Here is a 22,557-nt window from a genome sequence, read left to right on the forward strand (position 1 = left end):
TTATTCTAAAAACCCACTGGGGAAAATCCCAGTCACTTTTAAAAATGTAGGTTAATTTGTTTTTACTTCAACACAGGATTTGTGTTTTTAAGAGGAATGAATGGAAGGTGAAATTGTACTCTGTCATACTGTATATGTAAAATGATTGAGATAGTTCTAGATTTTTACAAATTGAATTTTTGTCACGTCACTGCAGAGGATTTATACTTCTACAAAAGGAAAGAGACATTTCAATTACACTCCACAGTGTATCAGAAAATGAACTACATCAGAGGATCCATTTCCAATGCCGACTTGTTTACTGCATGTATGTTATTGTATAGCGAGCTGCTCTGTACACTTAATCAAATAACAGCTCTGGATAGATATATTTCACCCTCAAAATTATAATTTCTACATCAATTATTCCAATTGTTGCCTTAAATTCATGAAGAAAATTTAGTTTTTGTCACATGCCTCCACGGTGAACTAAGAAATCATAGAAAATACATGAATTGTAGTAATAGGGGGCAACATGTACTGAACAAATGGGTCTTTAAGAATTCAAGGTAACACAGTGGGAGTAATACAAATGATTATTTTGAGGGTGAATTATTCCTTTAACCTTACTTAATTTCAAAATGAGAATGTAAAATATTTTAATTTGCTTAAAACCTTTTTGGAAATATTTCTAAGCCCAAAGAGTAATTCTTTGCAGTATAAATAAAGTTGTACTTGCATATATAATTGAGGAAATCTTAGCCAAAATCAGTTGGGGAACATAAAATGCTGTCTTACTAATAGCTACGGACTTCTTTGCTATCGTAGGAAGACATTCTGATGTTTCTACTTGAATGAGCCATCTTTAACTGATCCTGTGTTGCAAATTTTGCAACAGCACAAGTGAAATAACACTGCAGACGGGAGACAATGAAGTGTACAATTACAGGCAAACACAAAGAAACCTGCAACTGGGCCCTTTTAGAGGGGGAAAACAGTCAAATTGAGGCAGGGGGAAAAAAAAAAGGTTAAAACCTTTAGGTTAAGGTTAAAAAATGTACCACACTGAAGTTGTTTATCACCATCAGGGCTTGAACCTGAAGGATGCATGCCACGCATCTGCCACGTGAACTGCTTACGTTTTAAAGTGCATTTTCAGGTTCATAATTGTATTTAGAGGTTATATCAGAATAAGTTTACATGGTTTAATTTTCAGAAAACACAATATATTTGTTGTACCGCACATTGCTGCAGCTCCTCTTTTCACCCTGTGTGTTGAGCTCTCGGGTTTAGCTACAGAGTGCGGCATCTCACTTCTGTTCCATCTTTGTTGGGAGTCGCACATGCGCAGTAGCTAGGTAAGGACTACTAGCCAGTCAGAAGCAGAGTATGAGGGTGTGGCATTCCTAGCAGCTAGGCGAGCATTAGAACGTGCGTTACTCAGTGACGCACATTGTCACGGAATTAAAGGCTGGACTACAGTAGAGCTGTTTGGAGCAGTTGGTGAACAGTGTTTTCTGTTGGAGATGGTTAAGTCCCTTTGGGGTGGACTTTGGGCTTTTTCACTTTGTAAACCTATAACATGCACAAAAAAAAAGATATATACACAACACAATAAAGGAAAGGGAAAAAGTCAAAAAAAAAAAGCATAATATGAGCACTTTAATGTTTCACACACCTGTTTGTGCAGGACAAACCATCACCATCATCTGCCTCGGTGTATATTTAGTTTGCGTTTGATTGGACGAGAGAGAACTCAAACAAAGACAGCCATGTTAACCACAGGAACATCTTGCACATGGTGTAGTGGTGGAGAGACTAAACTTTCCAATACTTAAAAAAAAAGAACCAAGGTGAATAGTGATTTTGAATGGTTTTTTTTATTTATCAGTAACATTATATAAAGAAATACATTCACACTCACAGTATTATACAGGACCTTTTACATAGTCTGTTGCAAAAACAAGATATGTATAAGACAACTTATTGATCTATAGTTTTTTTTTTATTCTTTCTGCAGGAGCGGTACCATGAGCTGCTGATATAGAGTACAACTAAAGACTTGTGGCTTCTAATGAGGAGGAATTTAAATAGAAAAGTTCCCAAAGTTTTAGTGATCTGTTGTGGGGCTTCTAGCAGGGTATAAAACTGACAAAGAATGCTAAGAAGGGAAAATCATACGTCAAGACAGAGAGGATAAAAAGCACAGAAAACTCGCAAATGTAAACAATATACAAAAACATATTCCTTTCCTACCTCGCACTTTGACAAAAAAAAAAAAAAAAGAATATTAAAGTGCAGGTAATGGCTCTGGTCATCTTTTACTTTTCATTTTGGCTTTGATGGTTCGCCTGTCCACACTATAGATCCATCCACCAATACACATGAACAAGATGTTTCTGAGTATGGCTGTTTTACTGAATGAAAAATGAAAATAAACAAAGGAAATAAAACTTAACTGAAGAGAATTTTTCCACAAAAAGCCCAATTACAGTAGGCAGTGATATGAGCGGAAACATGAAGTGGAACATTAACTGTTCCGCAAACTTACCTTCAGCTAAACACGTGAATTATACCAGTTAACATATTTGTACAAAAATGTGTATGATTCATGTCTGCATGGATGACTTAGATGGGTCACCTTCTCACTTGCTGCTTTAAGGCGGAATAACAGCAGCACAGCGAGGGTTAACAAACATACAGCCCTTTAGGATTGTATGGATTCAAAACAAAAATAAATTCATCATCAAGCATTACTTTTTAGCATTCCAATTTACATTTACACCACTGAATGTGCCATAAGCCAGTTGTGTTCAACTTTTTTTTTTTTTTTAAATAACACGGTTTAGAGTACAAAGTTGTGTCAGTTGCTCATGAAAGTCCTATGAAGCAGATCTACTTTATGTGGGAATTATGCTCCTAACATCAGGTACTTTACCAGCCAGCATACTTTCTGATAATAGTGCATTCCATTTGTCCTCTGAAGTCGGATTTTCCGAGGTCAAAGTCGGAAACGCCCCCTGACCTCGGATTTCCGAGCTCGGAACTCAGGCAACCACCGAGTACCCAGTGCTAAAAATCCAACACGGTTGCTCGGTGTATAAACAGTTGTGAAAGCTGTAATAACATACACTTATAAGCACTTACAAGCATTTGTGTCTCACTAAATCAGTCGTACACACAGTGCTATCCAACTTCTATCTGTGGCCAACGTTGTTACGCTGTTTGTATGCACACACACAAAAAAACAGCATAATGCGTTGCTATTAACTGGTAATGCCAACAATGGCTAACCGGATTAGAGTTAATGTAAACAATGAAAATGCGACTTGTAAATGGAACGCATTCAACTCGGGCGTGACGTCATTCCCAGCTTCGGCTTCCGAGTTCCGAGGTAAATGGAACGCACTAAAAGACTGTCTGTTGGCTGGTTACCTGAAAGGGTCGAGAATTACACTCGTCAGTGCCGGATACGTTTCCATTTACCTGCCAGCTGGTTTTAAAGTGTTTCCTTTGATCTAAACTTTGTAAAATTGAGGAAAACTAAAACTGCTGCTCAGTACCACTAAACCTTTAGTTTTTCAGCTAAATGTAATCTGAGACAAAAAATAAATACATGCAATCATTTTATACTCCGTGAGGAAAAAAAAAAAGCTTGGTTAGCATTGTCGGCCAGGTAAATGAAAATGCCACACAAAGGCACTTTGTATCTAGAAATAGAAACATCTTCCACTATAGATTTTTTTTTTAATTTTTTTTTTTTTAAGACGGTGATGCTTAATAATTGCAATAAAACGAGATGAATTAAAATGTGCAGTCACACGATCAGCAACTTAACTAGGGTCATACGAACTAAGTTTATCTGTCTAAAGACCCCTCTACATTATGCAACGACACTTATCTTGCAGGTTCATTGCATGTCACACTGTGAGAAGTTTCTTATAAAATCTTGGTCGCAATCTGTCAGATTGTACAATATACATTTTGAGGTCTGGTACATTTTAGTGCTAGGATGTAAATAGGAATATAGGAAATAAATGTAAGCGGAAAGTCATCCATATGCACTGCTCTCACTATTTAAGTTCCAGCAAAACAAAACAAACTTTGGCCATAGTCCTGGATTTATTTTACATGCACGGCAGCTGGATACTCACGGGATCACAAGATCATGCGAGAATTGTTCAAAACAAAACAATGGCAGACGTGATAGACAGATGGTTCAGTACCTGCCCTTTTTCAAACGGTTCTGTGTTAACGAACCATCTGACGCGTCAGGTTAGGATTTTTATTTTATTTTTATTTTTTTTATTATTTAAAAATGGCACTTATGATGTCACATCGGATAGAGTATTTTGTGTCATTTCAAGTAGAAGTGGGTCGTAGCAGCAGTCACATTGTGGGAATTCCGTCCAAACTTTTAAACCCTGTCAGAAAATCGACACAGGCTGTCTTTGGTCAGCAAATCAGCTGACTGATGGTCTAAGATTTCACCACGTTTCTCAAATAATTGTCTGCTTTTAGTCAGAAATCGCACATTGTGTTACAGCCTTTTATATATATAGAAGCCCAGTTAAAAACGAGAAATGACTTTAAATTATGAAACTTAAGCTCCTGTTAGGGCAGCTCCGCCTTGGAGAAATTAGTTATTAATGCAAGTCAAAGACAAGCTGATCAAACACTGGTGTTTGAGGTCAACCAAAGTTCACCCAAATAAAAACGCAGACACACTAAAACAAGCAGAAAAAAAAACCTGACTGATGTCTGATAGTTGCCAGCGGTGTGTTTGCACAAGGATATTTAAAGGATCACCTGCAACCTAAACAACCAACAGACAAACTGTGATGGCACAAACACAGAAAGCTAATAGGCTGATCAAAAATGTTAATTTCCTCATGCCAGCCTGTAGGAATCACACCCAGTCCAAACAACATGGGTGTGTTTGACCCTTCTGGGTTTTAAATTCTGTACAAAAGTCCCTTCAATTTGTTTGGTTTCTTTCTCTCTTTTTTTTGGTTTTCCAATTTCAACTCAAATAGAATTTTATATTCATTATTATAAGTAACAAGTGAAGACAATAAAATATTTCCACACCTACATTCAAGTGCTTAGAGGGTTATATTGCATCATTATCTTGTCTTATCCTACTCTAAACTGTAGCCACTGGACTTGCTCCCATCAAGCCAGCGTGTTTAAGAACACAAGAGATGAATTTACTGTAGAAAAAAAAAAAAGTTAACTCTCCCTCTGCTCTAGAAAATATCTACGTGTTTTAGCGCTGATACCGTTAAATTATTAAACATAGTCTGAGTAACAAACAGCGTTTCTAAACTGGCTATCAAAACCCATTCACATTTAAGGAGCAGGAAGAGTACAGAGGCACAAAAGCTTATTGCTGCTACCGACGTAATATATGTAGAAATACTGCATTTTTATATTCACATTATACCAAGGCTATGGTCTGTGTCGGGGTTAAACCTCACGCAGTCTGAGTGGTTAGTTAAGCCGAATGAGAACTGATTGTGTGTGTGTGTGTGTGTGTGTGTGTGTGTGTGTGTGTGTGTGTGTGTGTGTGTCTGTCTGTGTGTGTGTCTGTGTGTGTGTCTGTGTGTGTGTCTGTGTGTGTGTCTGTGTGTGTGTCTGTGTGTCTGTGTGTCTGTGTGTGTGTGTGTGTGTGTGTGTGTGTGTGTGTGTGTGTGTGTGTGTGTGTGTGTGTGTGTCGACATCGACCCCCGCAGTTAAGTGCACAGTCCACACAAGAACATTTGAGGCTTCGTCCCAACAATAAAAAAAAATAATAATAAAACACTTAGAATTCTGTGAGGAATCTTTGCAGTTTCAATGGCCGAAGAGGGGCAATGGTGTTTTAATGTAAACAAATGGCAAAGAGCCACAACTTTGGAAGTTCAAGTGTTGTCTTTTTTCCCCTAATGGATCGGATTAGTACCAGGGCTGAGTGATGTTTGGGTTAAATTGGTATTCGACAGACGTTGTAGATGTGTACATCATAATGCTAATTTTTTAAGGTTTTTTTAGAGAGTGAAATAGGACTTTATATGTCCCATGCCATAACCTAGGTTATTATTTTACCTTTAGTTCAAGTGTAATATAACATAATTAGTTTATAAATTTAGATGGTTAATAGTCACTGGTTAACTGTTTTTTTAAACCAACTATAAACATTATTTGGGGGAGGAGAATTAGCACAAAGCATCAGATTCCAAAAGCTACATCCACTTACTAACCCTTTTCTTTTGGTATGAAAGCAAAATACAACCCAAAGAGGCAAATTTCTTTAGGACGTGAGCGGCAAGTAAAATCAAGTGTTTAGCACTGGCTGAACACCTAATAAAAGGAACTTTACTAAAATAAGTATTTGTTCCACATGGTGCTCTTAATACGTTCTGTGAAATTCTATTCTCATATATATATATATATATATATATATATATATATATATATATATAAAAATTCAACAGCATAAGAAATCAACAACAGTATGCTTAGGATTCATGAAATGTGTTTGTTCAAAGCAGTTTTTTTTATTAGATGGCCTATTTGTTCATTTTTTAAATGTATATCACTATACAATTTTGGCATCACTCAGCCCTAATTAGTAGCAGCCATGTGTCCGGATGCTCAGCCTCGTTAGGTTCATATTGCTTTTAGTCCCGATGGAACTACAGCAAATGTATGCACCGAAGTTGGAAGTTTTTTTATGCACCGAAAGAAAGAAAAAAATGTAATCCTATGCAAAGCTCCTCACCATGCGCGTATACATTATAGTGAGAGCCCTATGGGTTAGTAACTTGTTCAAGCCATTTGATCAAGACAGGGGAATGTCTGGCAGAGTTTGTGCCTTGCTTCACCCAGTGAGCTATAGAGGAGATTCAAACACTTCTTCCAGCTGACTTGCATAAGGGTTTGTTACAGCAGGGCAGTTAGAAATGACCACCACCAAGCCCAGTGTTAAAGGCCAGAGCTGATTGCAGTGAATTAAGAAAGTGCTTTAACTTCACTGATGCATCTGCTGTTCCTGCTCTTCCTCTTAATTTAGTCACAGAAGATCCTCGACTCACCTTTTCCTTAAAGTTTATACTGAAGAACTAATCTGTTGCTGACCGACATTGGGAAACTAAACAAAACCCTAACTGATCATTGGTTTATAATGCGCCACTGTGGGGTCTGTGTGGCATAGGAGCTTGGAGCAGAAGAGCTGAACAGAGGGGCAGGAGAGGGCAGAGAAGGGGGGGGCAGGTGGCTCCACAGTGTTGGGTCTTCTCTGTAGAGACTCCTCTAAGACTTGCCTGCGCTGGCCACGAATGGGACTGAGCCAAACAGGTCCTCTGGTGGCAGGGGCTTGGCGGAGGCAGCAGGCTGCAGTCGGTCTGTTTCCACACTGGCTGTTCTCTCCAATGGCTTGTCTATATGTAGGAGGGGAATAAAATTAGATCATCTAAGGCTGTGACACCAAGACATGTTATTTTTTTTAAACCACATGGACCCTGTTGTAGACTAGTAAGCATTCAGAGACAAGAAAGCACTGTCCAGGGCTGCACAAATCGGAAATTGTTCCGAATTGTGTCTTTAGAAATGCTTAAGCAAAATAAACATAGCAGTAGATGGATACGAATGTCTTTCTTTCACAAAAGTGCGTTATTGGTTGATACAAAAATAGCAAAAATGTAGACAAAAACAAATTCTCTATCCTTAAAAAACATGAATCTGCACAAACACTAAGCACTTCCATAAAACGTCACTACAATCCGTTACATGTTTGAGATATAAATAGTTGACAAACACTATAACAAAATCATTGAAGGGGTCACTTGCTTGCTCTGAGCATGTCAAACTCCCGGTCGATCAGCTCCTCCTCTGTCAACTTGGAGAAGTTGTCCTCTCCGAAAGGGTTCCAGTGCGACATGTCGGGGGGGTTAGTGACTGTACTGCTGCAGCTGTGAGAGGGTGGCGTGATCCCATCTGAAGCAAGCAGAGGGTTTCTACTGTGGAGACAGTACAAACAGAGACAACCTGTTATGGGTAGAATTCACCTCGAGGACACATTACTGTTACAATAATGACAGAGTAGTAAGGCTGTGAGATGATACATAGAAACTCAAATCTGGAAGTCTGGAACTCCCAGCTCTCTACTGAAAAAATCTGAGGCAATTGTCTGACACATGCAAGTTCACAAATCTCAGACAAACATAAGAATATAAAACTGACAGAAGTTAAACTTTTGCACATAATGTAAGTAAATACTGTAATTTTTCTGCTCCCATTCGCCTCTTTTAATGTATTCCTTTTATCTTTTTTAATTTATTTTTCATTGGCAGGTAAGCAAACTTGATGTAGCACACTAGTTCAGTGTTTTACAGAGGAGGGTAAAGAAAGACAGAAAGTCTTTGTTTCTCTCAAAGTGAAGCCTGTGAAAGAATTAAAGTTTGGGAGCTAACACACACTAGCCGCCTGTATGACACCATTAATAAACAACATTACTGCAATTTGGGAAAACTAAAACGATACCTTACTGTGGAAAAAGAAAGTGTATGTGAGTGGTCACTGGGCTATCTATCAGAAGACTAAGTACATTTGGATTTAAAAAAAATAGATCTATTTCTATACTGAATTAGGCAATAGTGGCATACAAATTTAATTACAACCTTGTAGAAGGAAAAAGTATTAACCTGAGCTTTCAATGAGAATGTGCAACAGTGAAAACTCTACTGTCTGTTATTTGGCTTTGAAAAAGCCATGGAAATGTACTTAATTTTCCTCCATATAGAATGAGACATGCACGTCCAACAATGTGATAAGTTCAGGGGACATTACCTGGGGTTAGTGTATGATGGATCCACAGGGGACAGCCCCCCCATCTGCCCAGCTCCAGCAGAGGGCGTGGTTGCGTTATAGGAACCGAGCGGAATCTGGAACTCAAGAGGGGAGGACATATAGGGAGGAGGCTGCTGAGCGGGGTGCTGCTGCGGAGGAGGTTGATTATGTTGATGATGATGCTGCTGCTGTTGCTGCTGCTGGACAAAAGCCTGTTGGTACTGGTGCAGCTGTTAAGGAAGGATAAGAAGGAGAAGAGGGGGAAGGGAATGAGGGACGGACCTTTGATTTCAATGGCGCACAATGATGGCAACAAGATGATGAAATGTTAGAAACCAGTTCTGGATTTGGAAAGCTGGGGACACAGTGGAGGGGAGGGGTGAAGGAATGAAAGTCAAACAGGACACCAAACTGAACAAATTAACTAAGTTCCAAATGCAATAAGGATCACCTCAAACACTGGCTGACCATTTTAAAGCTGCATTCATTGACTTTAGGGGAGGTATAATATCTCCAAAACAAGCTGACTGATAAAGTCTTAACATAGTTAGCTGCTATGGACAGCATTTTAACTGCCTATTTACACATCCAGCAGAAGCAGAGCAAGACTAGCATTCTTTTGGAGCATTCACTTAAATATCAATATTTATTCTCTCCTTATAGCTATGGTTTGTTCTCTGCCATAGAAAATATCGGACTGCTTAGCTGCTAAATGTTCCACTTTCTCCGTCACCAGATTTCCACTGATTGATCTGGCTTCTTCAAAAGAGGCTCTTTCTCTACTAGAGAACACGCATTTAAAATGTGTTCTTATACTCAAAAGATCTGCAGCCACAACAACCTATAAGGTGTGTTTGGGACCACCAGAAGTATCTAGCAGTACTGTTCGGGGACTAAAGCTCAGATATATAACATAGCAGCACAGTGCAGATCTTTGAATATAATGTTTTCATGTGAATTCACTTAAGGAAATACAAACTTTTAAAGTGCTCATATTATGCTAATTTTCAGGTTCATAATTGTATTTACAAGTTCTATCAGAATAGGTTTACATGGTTTCATTTTCAAAAAACACCATATATTTGTTGTACTGCACATTGCTGCAGCTCCTCTTTTCACCCTGTTGAGCTCTCTGTTTTAGCTACAGAGTGAGGCATCTTACTTTTGTACCATCTTTGTTGGGGCCGCACATGCGCATTAGCTCGGTAAGGACTACTAGCCAGTCAGAAGAAGAATATGAGGGCGTGCCATGCTAGTAGCTAGGCGAGCATTATAACGTGTGTTACAAAGTGACGCACATTTGTCACGGAAGTAAAGGCTGGACTACAATAGAGCTGTTTGGAGCAGTTGGTGAACAGTGTTTTCTGTTGGAGATGGTAAGTACCTTTGGGGTGGACTTTGGGCTTTTTCACTTTGTAAACCTATAAACATGCACAAAAAGAGATAAATAACAAAATAAAGAAAAGGGGAAAAGCCAAAAAGCATAATAGGAGCATTTTAAAACTCAAAATAAACCTTTTAATATGGTCAATGTTTTTCATGCTTCTAACTTGTTTTTGTATAGCTTAATTTTGCCATTGCTGCTCCACCCTCTCCTTTTTCCATGTTTTGTCAACAAACCATTTGTGTAAAGCACTTCTACACACAAACCGCTGTTGCGCTTTTAAAGTACTGTACAAATAAAGTTGATCTGTTGTCATTACACCATATTACAAATTTGCAGTCACTTAGCAAAGCTTCCTTGTCACAATAAGGAGCAGGTCTAAGATCACAGAGGAAATGCTTTTTTTGAACATTTAGCAGGTACCCTGGGAATAAGAACAGTGATTTTAAGAGGTGATCTCTTCCGCTGTCTGTGAACCGCTTCATATGTCAGGATGCAACATAGAAGAAATTGCATGATTTCACCCTCTGTTCGATCCCCTCGTGGCTTCGCTCAGACCAGATTGCCTCTGAAATAAAACAGATGGTACGCGTTCGGTGGGAAACCGACTAAAAATTGCACCACCCTAGCAGGGCGCATTTAGAGGACCTGTGTTTGTGTGTTTGATTCAGTAGTCGCGTAAATACTAGTTTTCTGAATATTTGGACAGAGTCTGTAGGAAGTTTGAGCGTCTGCTTCCAATGCTGCTTGGCACAGACGTGATGCGACTAAAGAGGACTGGCTGCCAGTGTTTGGAACACAGAGAGCATTTTTAGGCCATTCTGACATTAAATGAAATATTCAGCTCAGTGTTATTTCATGCTGTGTCTCCATGTGTTTCGCTGTCATTTGCTCAAACTATTTATTGCAGTTTTGGATCAAATCTTCTGCTCTGAAATTCAGTCATGATTCTGAGCTAGAAGCATCCTTGGATGCTTGGATGAGCTTAAAGGCAGGGTTGGTAATGTTGAAAACCTAGCAAGATTTGAAATTAGCATCGCCTCGGGGCTCCGCCTAACCCCTCCCCCTGCCCTCAGGCCTCCGACCCACACACAGACGTGCACGAGCATCGCTGTGTCACTGATACTGATGCAGAGCGGAGAAAGGAACCACAATTTACTTCACGTCTCTTATTCACCGGTAAGCAAACAACTAATATTATCATATCGAATGTTTAAAATAAATATGACTACTGACGCACATTGAGCTCAGACTCGTACACGAGAGGGGTAGAGTGGGGCAAGGAGGCATTTCATTAGTTCTTTCCAAGCGGACCGTAAGGCAGTGTTTGGCGGGCGTTTATACAGGATTACAGCAGCTACAGACGACAGATATTTTTCACTCCTTTTATAGAGCCCATAAGTTATTTATTGCAGTCTGCGTGTAAAGACCATTTCAAACAATACATAAAAAGTATATATTGGAAATAGTTACCAACCCTGCCTTTAAAACGCAAACAAAAGCAAGTTGAATTTGATGGATGTCCATTTAAGCACATACCGCAAATCAAATTCAAGCCTTGGCAGCCTTGTTGCCAGTTTCAGAGCCCTGACAGAACTCACCATAGCTGTGTACTGAGCCTGAGCCTGGGCCTGAGCGACCTGCTGCTGGTATATGGGCTGCTGCATCATCATCTGCTGCTGCCGCTGCTGGAGGAGGGCCTGCTGCTGCTGCTGCTGCTGGAGGAGGAGGGACTGCTGCACAGCCTGTTGGTACTGAGGAAGGGTTGTAAAAAAACATTTCTCTTAGTGACAGTTACAGTTAGAGCTGGACGATGTGGAAAAAAACAAATATCACAATATTTTCGACCAAATACCTCAATGTCGATATTGATGCGACATTGTAGGGTTGACTATTGGTGCTTTCACAAAATATTAACACACTGACAGTTTTGATAAATAATCCCCAATAATGTGGATACAATGACTAAGTGGGTAAGGCAAATAATAAAACGGGTAGATAATTACATCGCTTTACTGTAATGCAGCCTTTAAAACAAGGAAAAGACAACACTTGTCATATGACGATATTATGATATCCAAAATGTAGTGGTTGACTTGTCCTGTATGTCGGTAAAGTGGATGTACCTGGATGTATTGGAGTTGCTGTGCATTTGCATGTTGTTGCTGCACTGCTTGTTGTTGTTGTTGTTGTTGTTGATGGTGATGTTGTTGTTGTTGTTGTTGAAGCTGCTGTAGACGCAGGTCACCAGGCTGGAGCTGCTGCAGGACTCTGTGTTGCTGACTGCTGGGCTGGGGCTGCATGGATGGCTGCCCAGAGCCAGGGGTGGGAGCTGAGTGGATAGGTATAGATGGATGGATTTATTACGTATTACAACAACACGGAGCACAGAAGCCCACACATGTAAACTTTATAACTGAAAGCCTTAGTCTATATCGATGGCGTTTCATTTCCGGATTGCTCCAGTGCCGCTGGAAATTCTGCTGGATGTCCCTCATTTCGGCTGGATGTCCCTCAACTACCACTTTCTTTGTGTTGGCTTTTTAAACTCCAGTGGATTTATGAGGATTTAGCGCCGCTCAATACGATTGTAATTGGTTTAAAGAAATGGCAATAAAATGCAGCTGTTTTTCTCCCATGCCGGTAGCTGTGCAGACTAACCAGACCCTCCTCTGCAGTGCTGGGGAGGAAAGTCTGGCAATGTGGGACTAGGGAAATCTTGAAGGTTGACTTTTACTACAGTACTTTGGCTTTTCAGCAGCTTGGTCATCTTGAAAACCTGAAACATTTAGCATTTTCAAACGTGCACTAGTGACACATCAAAAATAATCGTACAAGGGATAATACTTTTTTTTTTAACAGTTTTGTGAGTATACTGTAAAAACCTTGCAGAAATGCCATTTGTTATACTTTGTCAAAAGTTACAACTTTAAACAAACATTAAGGATTACTCTCCTCTAATACATACTCATGTACATACATATCTTCATGTAATACACTGATAATTTCTTAATGTTATGGTCTATTTTCTTTTCTATTTTCTTTTGTTTAGAGATAAGAACATTCCTTCAAGATAACGTAAACTTCTATAGACATTAAATATGAATCTCACTGATGTTCAACAAACCTTTCTGGCCGTTGCTGACGGGTGCTGAAGGCACAGTCATCTTGACAGGGGTGACAGTGTTGGCAAGGGGAAGGACGTTACTGGTTGCCGCTTTTGGCCTCTGTCGGGGAGCAATTGATGTTTCCGTCGGGCCCACAGCGTCTGTTATCCTGGGAAGAAGTCAAAAGTTGTTATACCAATATAATCATGTCCCTCAACATGTGGTGTATGTACAGCAAAGTTTGTACTGTTTGCTATCCTCATGTGGAATGTGCTGTTCTGCCCAGATACATGTTAAAGTCAGCAAAAAACAGTGATCTTAATCGATTCTTTTTAATTAGCCTGGGGAAAAAAAATCTAATTATTCTTTCCAGCATAGCTTAAGAGTTTAATTTTATTGTACTATTTTGTAATTTATCCATCAGTCCTAGTGCTAGTTTGTATATCATAAAAAAAATTTAAAATAAGAAGAAAATAAATTACCTGGCTTTCGTCATGCTTTTCCTAGCTGCGACCTCACTAGCTGTTAGAGGCTCTGGTAGCGACGTAGGGATGGGAGAGTTCTGGAAAAAGGAGAGGAGAATTAGGTTAATAAGCAAATGGCCGCAAAGGGCTAAAGCCACACTGATTGCTTCACTCCGGTGACTTACAAAGAGATTTGGCACTGGACAGTCTTTTCCAGCTAATTTGAAGGCAAAGTAGGACACTTGGAAAATGTCTGGTCTCATCTCCTGGTCTGGTTCGAGCATATATCCTGAAAAAGACAGAGGTCATTTCATACAGCATCAGCTTATGTATTGTGGTTGATGTGCATCTTCTACATTTGGTCACTTGGTGGAGCTGTTGGTCACATAATAACAAAAAAGGGAGGCTCCACTGCAGTATGCACTTAGTGAAGTGGAATGACTTGAAAATGATAAATAACTCCCAAAACATCCGAACAGACACATGCAGTTTAAAAAAAAAAAAAAAAAAAAAATAGAAGAAATAGAAGTGATTCTAAATGGCGTTAGAAATTAATTCTGAGGTAGTAATTAAAACATTAACCACAAACTTACTGATTAAACAGTGCAGCTTGAAGGAGAATTTGGAGTTATCTGGAACGATAAAGGTTCCGTCACATATGGCAACTTGACTCTCCCCAAATGGAAGTGCGAAGAAACACAGCTTGTACAACAAGCATCCAAGTGCCTGTGGAGAAAACAGAAACAAACTGTCTTGAAAAACACCTGACACCCTCACTAACTTTGAGGGCAGAGTAGCATATGAAATTGTCAATGCCAGTGCCAACATGATACCAGAGGTTTAGTACCGTATTGTATTGCACAATATACTTTTTAAAACCACCTTTTGGAATTTAATGTTTTTCCATAAAACCCTTTTTCTACTTTTAACAAAAAAGCTAAACATCAAACACATCACAGCTTAATTAGCAATGGAGCTATAAAGGCTTAAACAAAATGAGGGCTGGGTATCTTTGAAAAAAACTACAATACCAATACGAGTACCCTTAAAGTGAAACCGATACCAACTTCATTCGGTACCCATCATGTGAATGGAAGCATCTCTGCACGCTGCCATCTCCGTCAAATACGCCGCACTCGACCTCACCACACCACGGACTGTATGGGTTGCAGCTGCTGCGGTAGCGGGCCAATCACACGTTGCATTAAATCGAACAACTCTTGTGGTGACTAGCTGCAAGCTAAACCATACAAATTTTAAATTTTTTCTAGATTTGAGTACAAAGAGGATTGAATGCATATTAAGTGCAGAGAGGTTTGGATACTATTTGGTACTGGGTTATTTCGGCCGATAACTTAAAAAGCTATCGAGTACTGATACCCAGCCCTAGTTGTTTTATAATACACGTATGATATCTGTGCTTTTTACAAGGCTAGAGGCATATCACAAATATACAAGAAATATACATGAAAAATATACTTCTACAACCACAACATGTCAAGTACAGTCCATCTATGTGGGAAGTGAAGTCCTAACCCTGGCAATGTTGTTGCCATTTTCTACCCACTGAGCTACACAGGCCTGCTAAACAAAGAATTAATGTTCCTTATCTCATTGCTTTTGAAATTCAGGCCAAGAATCTGCTCTCCTGGCAATATGGCTGTCCAAACAAATCCACATGCAAAAGTGCTCTGCTCCCAAATCATATATGCAGTTGCCGCTATATTTGGCTCTGGCATCTTTTTGTTGATGGTGCAGTTGGAGATGAAAGGGACTTTGGAATTAGCATTAATGGAATGTTTTTTCCTTTAAGCACTCCATCTGAAGACGGATAGTCCTCCGCTCAACGAGCTAATCCAGTCTGATACTAAACTCCTAATCTGAGTCAGACAGCACATCCTCCAAACCCAACTCCCAAATGCATATGACATCTGTGTGAGGCAACAATGTATAAAACAACAGACTTTTAAACTTGTGGCTAAACATAGAACAGGTAGTGAGAATGCAGGGGGTAGTCCACAGGAAGTTAGTGTTTTTGTTGCACGTCCTACAGAAGTTCCAGCAGCCAGAGTCCTGTTTAAAGCTTCTGTCTATACATCTCATACACCTATCACTGCAGACTGATACATTTATCCTCAGTCGCAGCATAAAGTAAATATAAAAAGTCTGGTTTCAGTGGCTGGAAGTTAGGCAATGTGTAAGTGATTATACACTTGCCATACTGCATAAAATTCTGGATCGGGTTTCTGCAAGTTTGTAAAGCCTACGCACCGATCCAATATCACATAATTTAGCCCCGAAAATAATAAACTTTAAAGTAGTTTCACCTGGATAAAAACGGCCATTTTCCTGGAAATCAATTATTCTTCGCTGCTCTAAAACAGTAGCCTGCACAGCATGTTGTATTGTGCTGCCACTGGCAACTACTGCTTTTAGAGCCAGTTAGAAGAATTGACTTCCAGATTGGTCTGCTAGCGGAGAGAAAATGTCAGCAATTTGGCAATATTTTACACTGGGAAATCCCACCAGTAAAACGACGTGTACAGAATGCAAGCTTCAGTATGGATGGGTGACACTTGTGTTGCCAAGTTCAGTTGCACTACCGTTTTATACCGTTACTGTGAACAGACAAATACTTCGCAGATCTATAACATGAGACAGGTGCATTGAGGGGGACAAGTAGGTCAAAAGTAGCAAAGAAACTCCTGCACACAAACGTTGCCAGCTATTAAATTTATCTTTGCAAGGAGTTTCTTTGCAACTTTTTTTTTTTACTGTTACTGTACCAAAAATGATAAATGTCTTATTTTACTAAAAGCAGCTGCACTTTTAAAAGGAATTGTTGAATTGTCTTGATTCAAAGTTGTAAAACAACAGAATGTGAAAAGGTCTATGCACATGTTTATAATGCTCATGTCCCATCAACAGCCACAACTTTATATGCTGGTTGGTTTAACTCCCTGGGCGCATCAATTTACGCCACTCCTCAAAATGGCTGCTGTCCAAGCACTTGTTCCTTGCGTCTCTACCTCGCACCTTCAAAAAAAACAGCCGAGGCCTATTTCATACAAGCTTATCGAGGTCGTCAACTGTGCCTAATTATCTCAAAGGGAGGGAAAATAGAAGAGGACAGGCAGCAGGGAGAGAGGAATAGGATGAGGTGGAGTGTTGTGAATGATGTTGCTCAATGTTTTATGAGAGAAAAACACTGTTGGAGAGCTGATGGAGGCAAACAGCCTGGGGCAAGCCAGGAGACAGACACAGACAGAGGGACAACAATGAATCAAAGCAATTCAGTTCAATGTATTATAAAAAAGAATAACTCCAAACATTAGAAGAAACGATTGAAGACTTTGATATAACCATAACCGCATCAGGGAGTTTCAACATGGCAGTGAATGCGCTAAAATGAAAAGTTTGAGGCGCTCTAAATGCAATTAAGAGAAAATTTTATAATTTCAAATTAAAATCCAACTTAAATTATTTGATAGTGTCATCCAGCCAATCGCGCTGTTTCGGTAGTGAAGTATAGGGTCCGCTCAGTCATCAGAGTTACACCCGTTGGGACAAACATCCAACAGAATCTTAATGTGCAGAATTCTGCGGATACATTTTACACACACTAGAAATGTGTTCTGTACACAGAAAGACACCAACAAAACACATCTAGAGCAGGATCCTGCAGATTCCCACTGATAATTACCATTCAAAAGCGAACGCTCAACTTTTTTTTTTTTTTTTTTTTTTTAAACAAGCTAAAATCCAGCCCCCAAGGCACCCTCCACTTCAAAGCACTCCAAATTCAAGAGCTGAGCCCAGAAAAAGAGTCCCTTATGTCAGTTGGTAGAGAGGCTTACTGCCCACTCTGACCAGCCTCACAACAACACTGCTCTCCAAACACCAAGAGAGAGACGGGGAACCTGTCAGGGCAGAGTGACGCCCAGGACACAGCCAGAACAAACCAGAGCTGCAAATGTCATCACAGACACACACAGAGAGAGAGAGAGAGACAGAGAGAGAGAGAGAGAGAGAGAGAGAGAGAGAGAGAGAGAGAGAGAGAGAGAGAGAGAGAGAGAGAGAGAGATTACCCATATATCAGCCTTAGTGGTGATGGCTTTCCCTGCGTACAAGTTAATCATCTCTGGTGCTCGATATGAAAGGGTCGTGTACCTGTGAGAAACAACAAGGAGGAGGAGTAAGTAATCAAATGTATTTATAAAGCGCTTTTCACAGATAAAGTCACAAAGTGCTTTACAAGGACAAAAAACATACAAGAGTACATAACACATTAAAATGACAATACAGGAAGAAGGAAGAAGACAGTGGTAGGTCAAAGTTAAAATGACTAAGCACCAAAGGTGTACTTGTTCCCTGATTTAATGCCATTTTATACATCTGCTTCAACACATTTTTAAAAGGGAAAATGCATTTTTTTACTTTAGTGCATTCTTTGCCAGCAATAGTTGTTATTTTAATATATAAAACATATAATAAACATAAAATATGATGAGTTGGTATAGATTTAACTTCTCAAAAATATATAAAAGTGCTATGTTAATTCATCATTAAACCTTCAAAAGTAGATTTTTTTTGGCCACTTGGGGGCAGCTGAAACAAGTTGCATTTCATACATTCATAAACATATTGATCTAGCTGATTTTAAATTATTTCAATAACACCATATTAGACATTCTGAACGCAGGCATTGTGCATTAAGTATTTCTATTTTTGATACCTAAGTGTATTTTGCTACTACTTCTGTAGTTTTGCTACAAGAAGTTTTTACATGTAATGGAGTAATTTTCCATTTTGGTATTGCTACTTTTACTGAAAACTATTTCTTTCTGCACTGCTGCACACACAAATGTGTGCTTCCGTTTCCAGACAGAAAATAATTACCAAAATCTTGCAGCAAAGGTTGCGTAGTTCACCTCTCAGTGTAACAGAGATAGATAATAATCAAAGCAGCTGGTTATGTTTGGAATGAACCCAGCTGGGTTATAAAAATGCAAGCACTGTCTGAGTCATCACAGTTCAGAGGCTTTCTGTATGACCAGAGTCATGAAGGAGAGTTTACACACGACCATATACTGTCGATAAGCACCACACATTGCACTTTATTGCAGCTATAAATGTCGGAAAGTTAACAGGCCAGATTTGAATGAACTTCTGTGATTTGATGCGTTTACTTGTATAGTTATGCAATTATATGCCAGTAGAGCTCTTTGATTGGGGAACAGAGCTATTCTGATCTGCAAGCTCACTAATTTGCTTTGTGGACACAGGCCTCGAGTTGCAGCTGGTTGTGTGCAACATTGTATTTGATAGCAATCTGGCCACACGATTTGTTTTAGGTAGGAGTATTCTGACGGCCTAACAGTGGTATGAGTAAAGTGTGATTACCACAGGTTGATTTGTTGGCCTGGGATGTCCAACATCATAAGACTACCCTGTTAAGATAAAGGTAACAATACCTTCACCTCCAATAAATCTGCCAGTTGATGGCCATTTTCAACCAGGAACTGAGGAGAACAGCTCCATTGCTCCGCCTCATCCCAAAGGTTCCTCAGACTTTCAGAAAATACTACTTTGAGGGGTAAAAAGGCCCCCAGAAAATGTCCCTAGAACTTAATTTAGACCCTTGTCCCGGCGGTCGAAACGCAGCTAATTCTTCAGATGGTTCTTAGTTCCGAGAGAAAGTTACTACGGTCGAAAGGTGGCCTTACAAGTCGCTTTTGTGCTTTCCTGTTTGTGTTTCAACTGCATCTGAAGAACCATGAAGATAAGGACAATTAGAACAATTACAAGGCAGCGTTATCGTGCTATTCTTTGCCATTTTCTTCTGTGTCACGGTGTGATATTTGCATGAATGATGAAAAGGAGACGCTTTTGAAAATAACTGCATTAAAACAATTAACAAATAATGTTTCTCTAAACTGCTCAAGCTCACACTTAGAACAGTCTCTCATGTTGCCTCATCCTTTTTTTTTTTTTGGACTGGTTGAAAAGTGGGCTACATAACTCTGTTGAAACAGCAATAACATTACAAGAAATTTCCATTCCACAATGCATGCTGTAACGATCTTAAGGCAACTTTGACCAGTAAGTTAAACTCATCTATGATAGATCTAGGGCCTATCTCCGTAGCAGGGAGTTTTTGGGGAGGCAGGAACTAGAACGGAACACATGTCTGTGCAGTCGAAATGCAGGTTTACTTCCTGAGATTTAAAATAAATGGTCCTGGGTTTCCCCCAAAGTTCCTGTGGTGCCAAAACAATAAGTTCCAGCAGCCAGGACATACATTAAAAGTGGCAAGTAAATATTAAGGTTTTACTAACTACTGTACTGAGTGACATGCAGAACATACGTACTTCTTAATTTCGTCCTCCACGGCCGTCACTCCATCTTTATGTGGCAGCAAAATCTTGTGAGTGGAACTGCCAAAATCACACAGCACGTAATTTCCCTGGTCGTTCAGCAGGATGTTTTCCACCTGGTGAAAAAACAGACCGGAGGTTTTAGACTTTTTAATAAACAAAAAAAGCGTATCTAAAAGATTGAAATGAACGACAACTACATACACACACCAACAACATAGAGTATAAATTGACAGATGCAGTTAAATGTAACTTTGTCTTGGCTGGCCGATTTGAACGCAGCGTCACTGATCATCCAATAACTGTGCTGCAACCCCAGAACTTTTGGATCTGCATTTGCTGTTATTTGTCGGTTTTATTATAGGTTTCCCCTATAACAGCTTTTTATGTGTAGAACTGGTCTGACAATGACCAAGCAGCTCCTTCTCCATGGACTGCACCCTGTATAACTTAATAAAGGCTACACTGTGGTTGTGATTGAGACACCATACCATTAAAATGACATCAGCTGTGACTCTGATGAAATAGTTTGTGGCAGACAGATGAACAAACTAACAACCAAGCCGAAGCTAATCCCCACCTACATCACAATGGGCATGGATGACAATTAGTGGATAAAGTTGCTTATAAAAACAAATATTCCACTGAACTCAATTAATAGACGTGTTGTAGATGCAACCGGAGCAGAGTTAGTGGTTATTCATGTTATAACGTCAGCCCTGGAGGTAATGAGTATCCCCTGGTTTTCTGATCACGGTCGGAAACGAAGCGATCAGGAAAGGTTAACACATTGAACATTTTAACAGCTTATTAACGTGCGCTTGTTGCCCGGTATGCGCTCATCTGTTGACATTTCCGAATGCCTTCCTACAGTTGCTTAATAAAAAAGGGCTTTCCACACAAATAAACATAGCCTACATGTGTCATTAGTATGAGAGGAAAAAAGATGAGATTTTAACTGTGTCAGGCTCGGGTCGGGCTCGGACATAAATTTCTTAATACCTGTCGGGCTCGGGCCGGGTTCGGACACGGCTCTGTCGGACGCGGGCCAGGCTCGGACAGAAAAATTTGTCCCGATCCGGACTCTACTATGGTCCCGTAAACAAAAGACAAATTTCAATAACAAGTCAGTCTGAAAACAGATGTTTTGTGTTTGTATGTTATCAGATGTGTTGTTTCTATTCGGGGAGTCAGGCTTTGTTCTTTTTTTAAGAAAACTTTTAGGGCCGCAAAGAAAAAACAGCAAAGAAAGGTATGAGGAATGATTGAGGAAAGGCTAGAAAGAAATGAAGGCAGGTAGAGGAAAAATGGGGGGGGGGGAAGTAGCAAAGAAAGAGGAAGCGGCAGAAAGAGGAGACTGGCTGAAAGTGTAATAATGCCATAAGATGTAAAGTGTAAGAAGTGAACATCTGAAAATAGAAAGCCATGCTGTGACACAGAAGAGGAGGAGAGACCAACAAGTATCAAGAGAAAGATTTCAAACTGTCGTAGGAAATGCTGAGCCAATGAAAGCAACAGTGTCTCAATACTCTTGACAGCTCTGGGTTAAGGGGCTTTTTTTTGCACTCTCACTTCCCCTGGTGATGCGTGACTGGGCCTCCGTGGTCTTTTGTGTCCCTGCGATGTTATGTAAGCCATGTAGGCTGAACAGACAGATACAGACAGCGAACAGAGGACAGGCCTGTGAGGCTGAAGGGACTGCACTGTTTAGAGGCTTGTCCAACTGGACAGAGTACAGCGACCCACTGATGGGGCACTGAGGAGAATTCAACTAGGGTGGGAAACTACCACCGGCCTCCAAGCATCAGCAAAACGAGGGTAAATCTGGCTCACAGCCACTCTTGATTTGAAAATCTATTCTGAAAGCCACGTAAGCTGAAAGTTAGTGAGGAATTTCAAGATGTATCAGCTATTGTGGCCCTGTACAAAGAGTAAGTTTGGTGCAGAAGGAGAAAGAGGGTGCACAGGCAACAGACGAGGGGGGGTATGGGACGAGAGAAAGAAGAGGAAATAAGAGCAAGCTGGCATAGGAAGCAGGGAGCGTAAGAGGAAGCAGAGGAATTAGAACGAGCTGTGAAACCAAAGTGTTCTTTCTTTCTTCTGCTGACCAAGCAGATTGACATCACTTAAGTTTATACACATCAAGGCTGGACAATTAATCAAAAAAGTATCAACATCGAAATTCTGAAGCTGTTAGACGTATTTTTCCCATGACGATAATTTATTCCTGTTGATAGGCCTACTTTCTCATTAAAAACATTCTACCGTGTGTGTAGTCACGTGACTTCGCCCGGACCAGTCAGCCGCGTGGAAAGCATTATGGAGGATAACTCAAACACAGAGTCTGAGTCAACTGAGCAACTTGTGCCCAAAAAAAAAACACCGCAGTGTCTGTCGTCTGGAAACCTTTTTGGCTT

At 40.0% G+C, this 22,557-nt stretch overlaps 1 protein-coding gene across 3 annotated transcripts in view; it reads right to left on the bottom strand.

The window, feature by feature from the left end:
• Positions 1 to 22,557, bottom strand: part of bmp2k (BMP2 inducible kinase) — a 61,514-nt gene that overhangs the window by 5,714 nt on the left and 33,243 nt on the right. For 2 of the 3 annotated variants that reach the window (XM_039804180.1, XM_039804182.1), the window contains 11 exons: positions 20,135 to 20,256; positions 17,852 to 17,933; positions 14,357 to 14,489; positions 13,949 to 14,052; positions 13,782 to 13,861; positions 13,320 to 13,468; positions 12,319 to 12,524; positions 11,794 to 11,946; positions 8,809 to 9,038; positions 7,810 to 7,979; positions 7,284 to 7,400 (listed from right to left, as the gene is read on the bottom strand). In XM_039804180.1, the coding sequence (XP_039660114.1) occupies positions 7,284 to 7,400; positions 7,810 to 7,979; positions 8,809 to 9,038; positions 11,794 to 11,946; positions 12,319 to 12,524; positions 13,320 to 13,468; positions 13,782 to 13,861; positions 13,949 to 14,052; positions 14,357 to 14,489; positions 17,852 to 17,933; positions 20,135 to 20,256 (1,546 nt within the window). The remainder of the gene's footprint in view (positions 1 to 7,283; positions 7,401 to 7,809; positions 7,980 to 8,808; positions 9,039 to 11,793; positions 11,947 to 12,318; positions 12,525 to 13,319; positions 13,469 to 13,781; positions 13,862 to 13,948; positions 14,053 to 14,356; positions 14,490 to 17,851; positions 17,934 to 20,134; positions 20,257 to 22,557) is intronic. The other variant, XM_039804181.1, reaches the window with a different exon arrangement.

This window comes from Perca fluviatilis, chromosome 6 (assembly GCF_010015445.1).
Source record: "Perca fluviatilis chromosome 6, GENO_Pfluv_1.0, whole genome shotgun sequence".
In the NCBI taxonomy this organism is placed as follows: domain Eukaryota; kingdom Metazoa; phylum Chordata; class Actinopteri; order Perciformes; family Percidae; genus Perca; species Perca fluviatilis.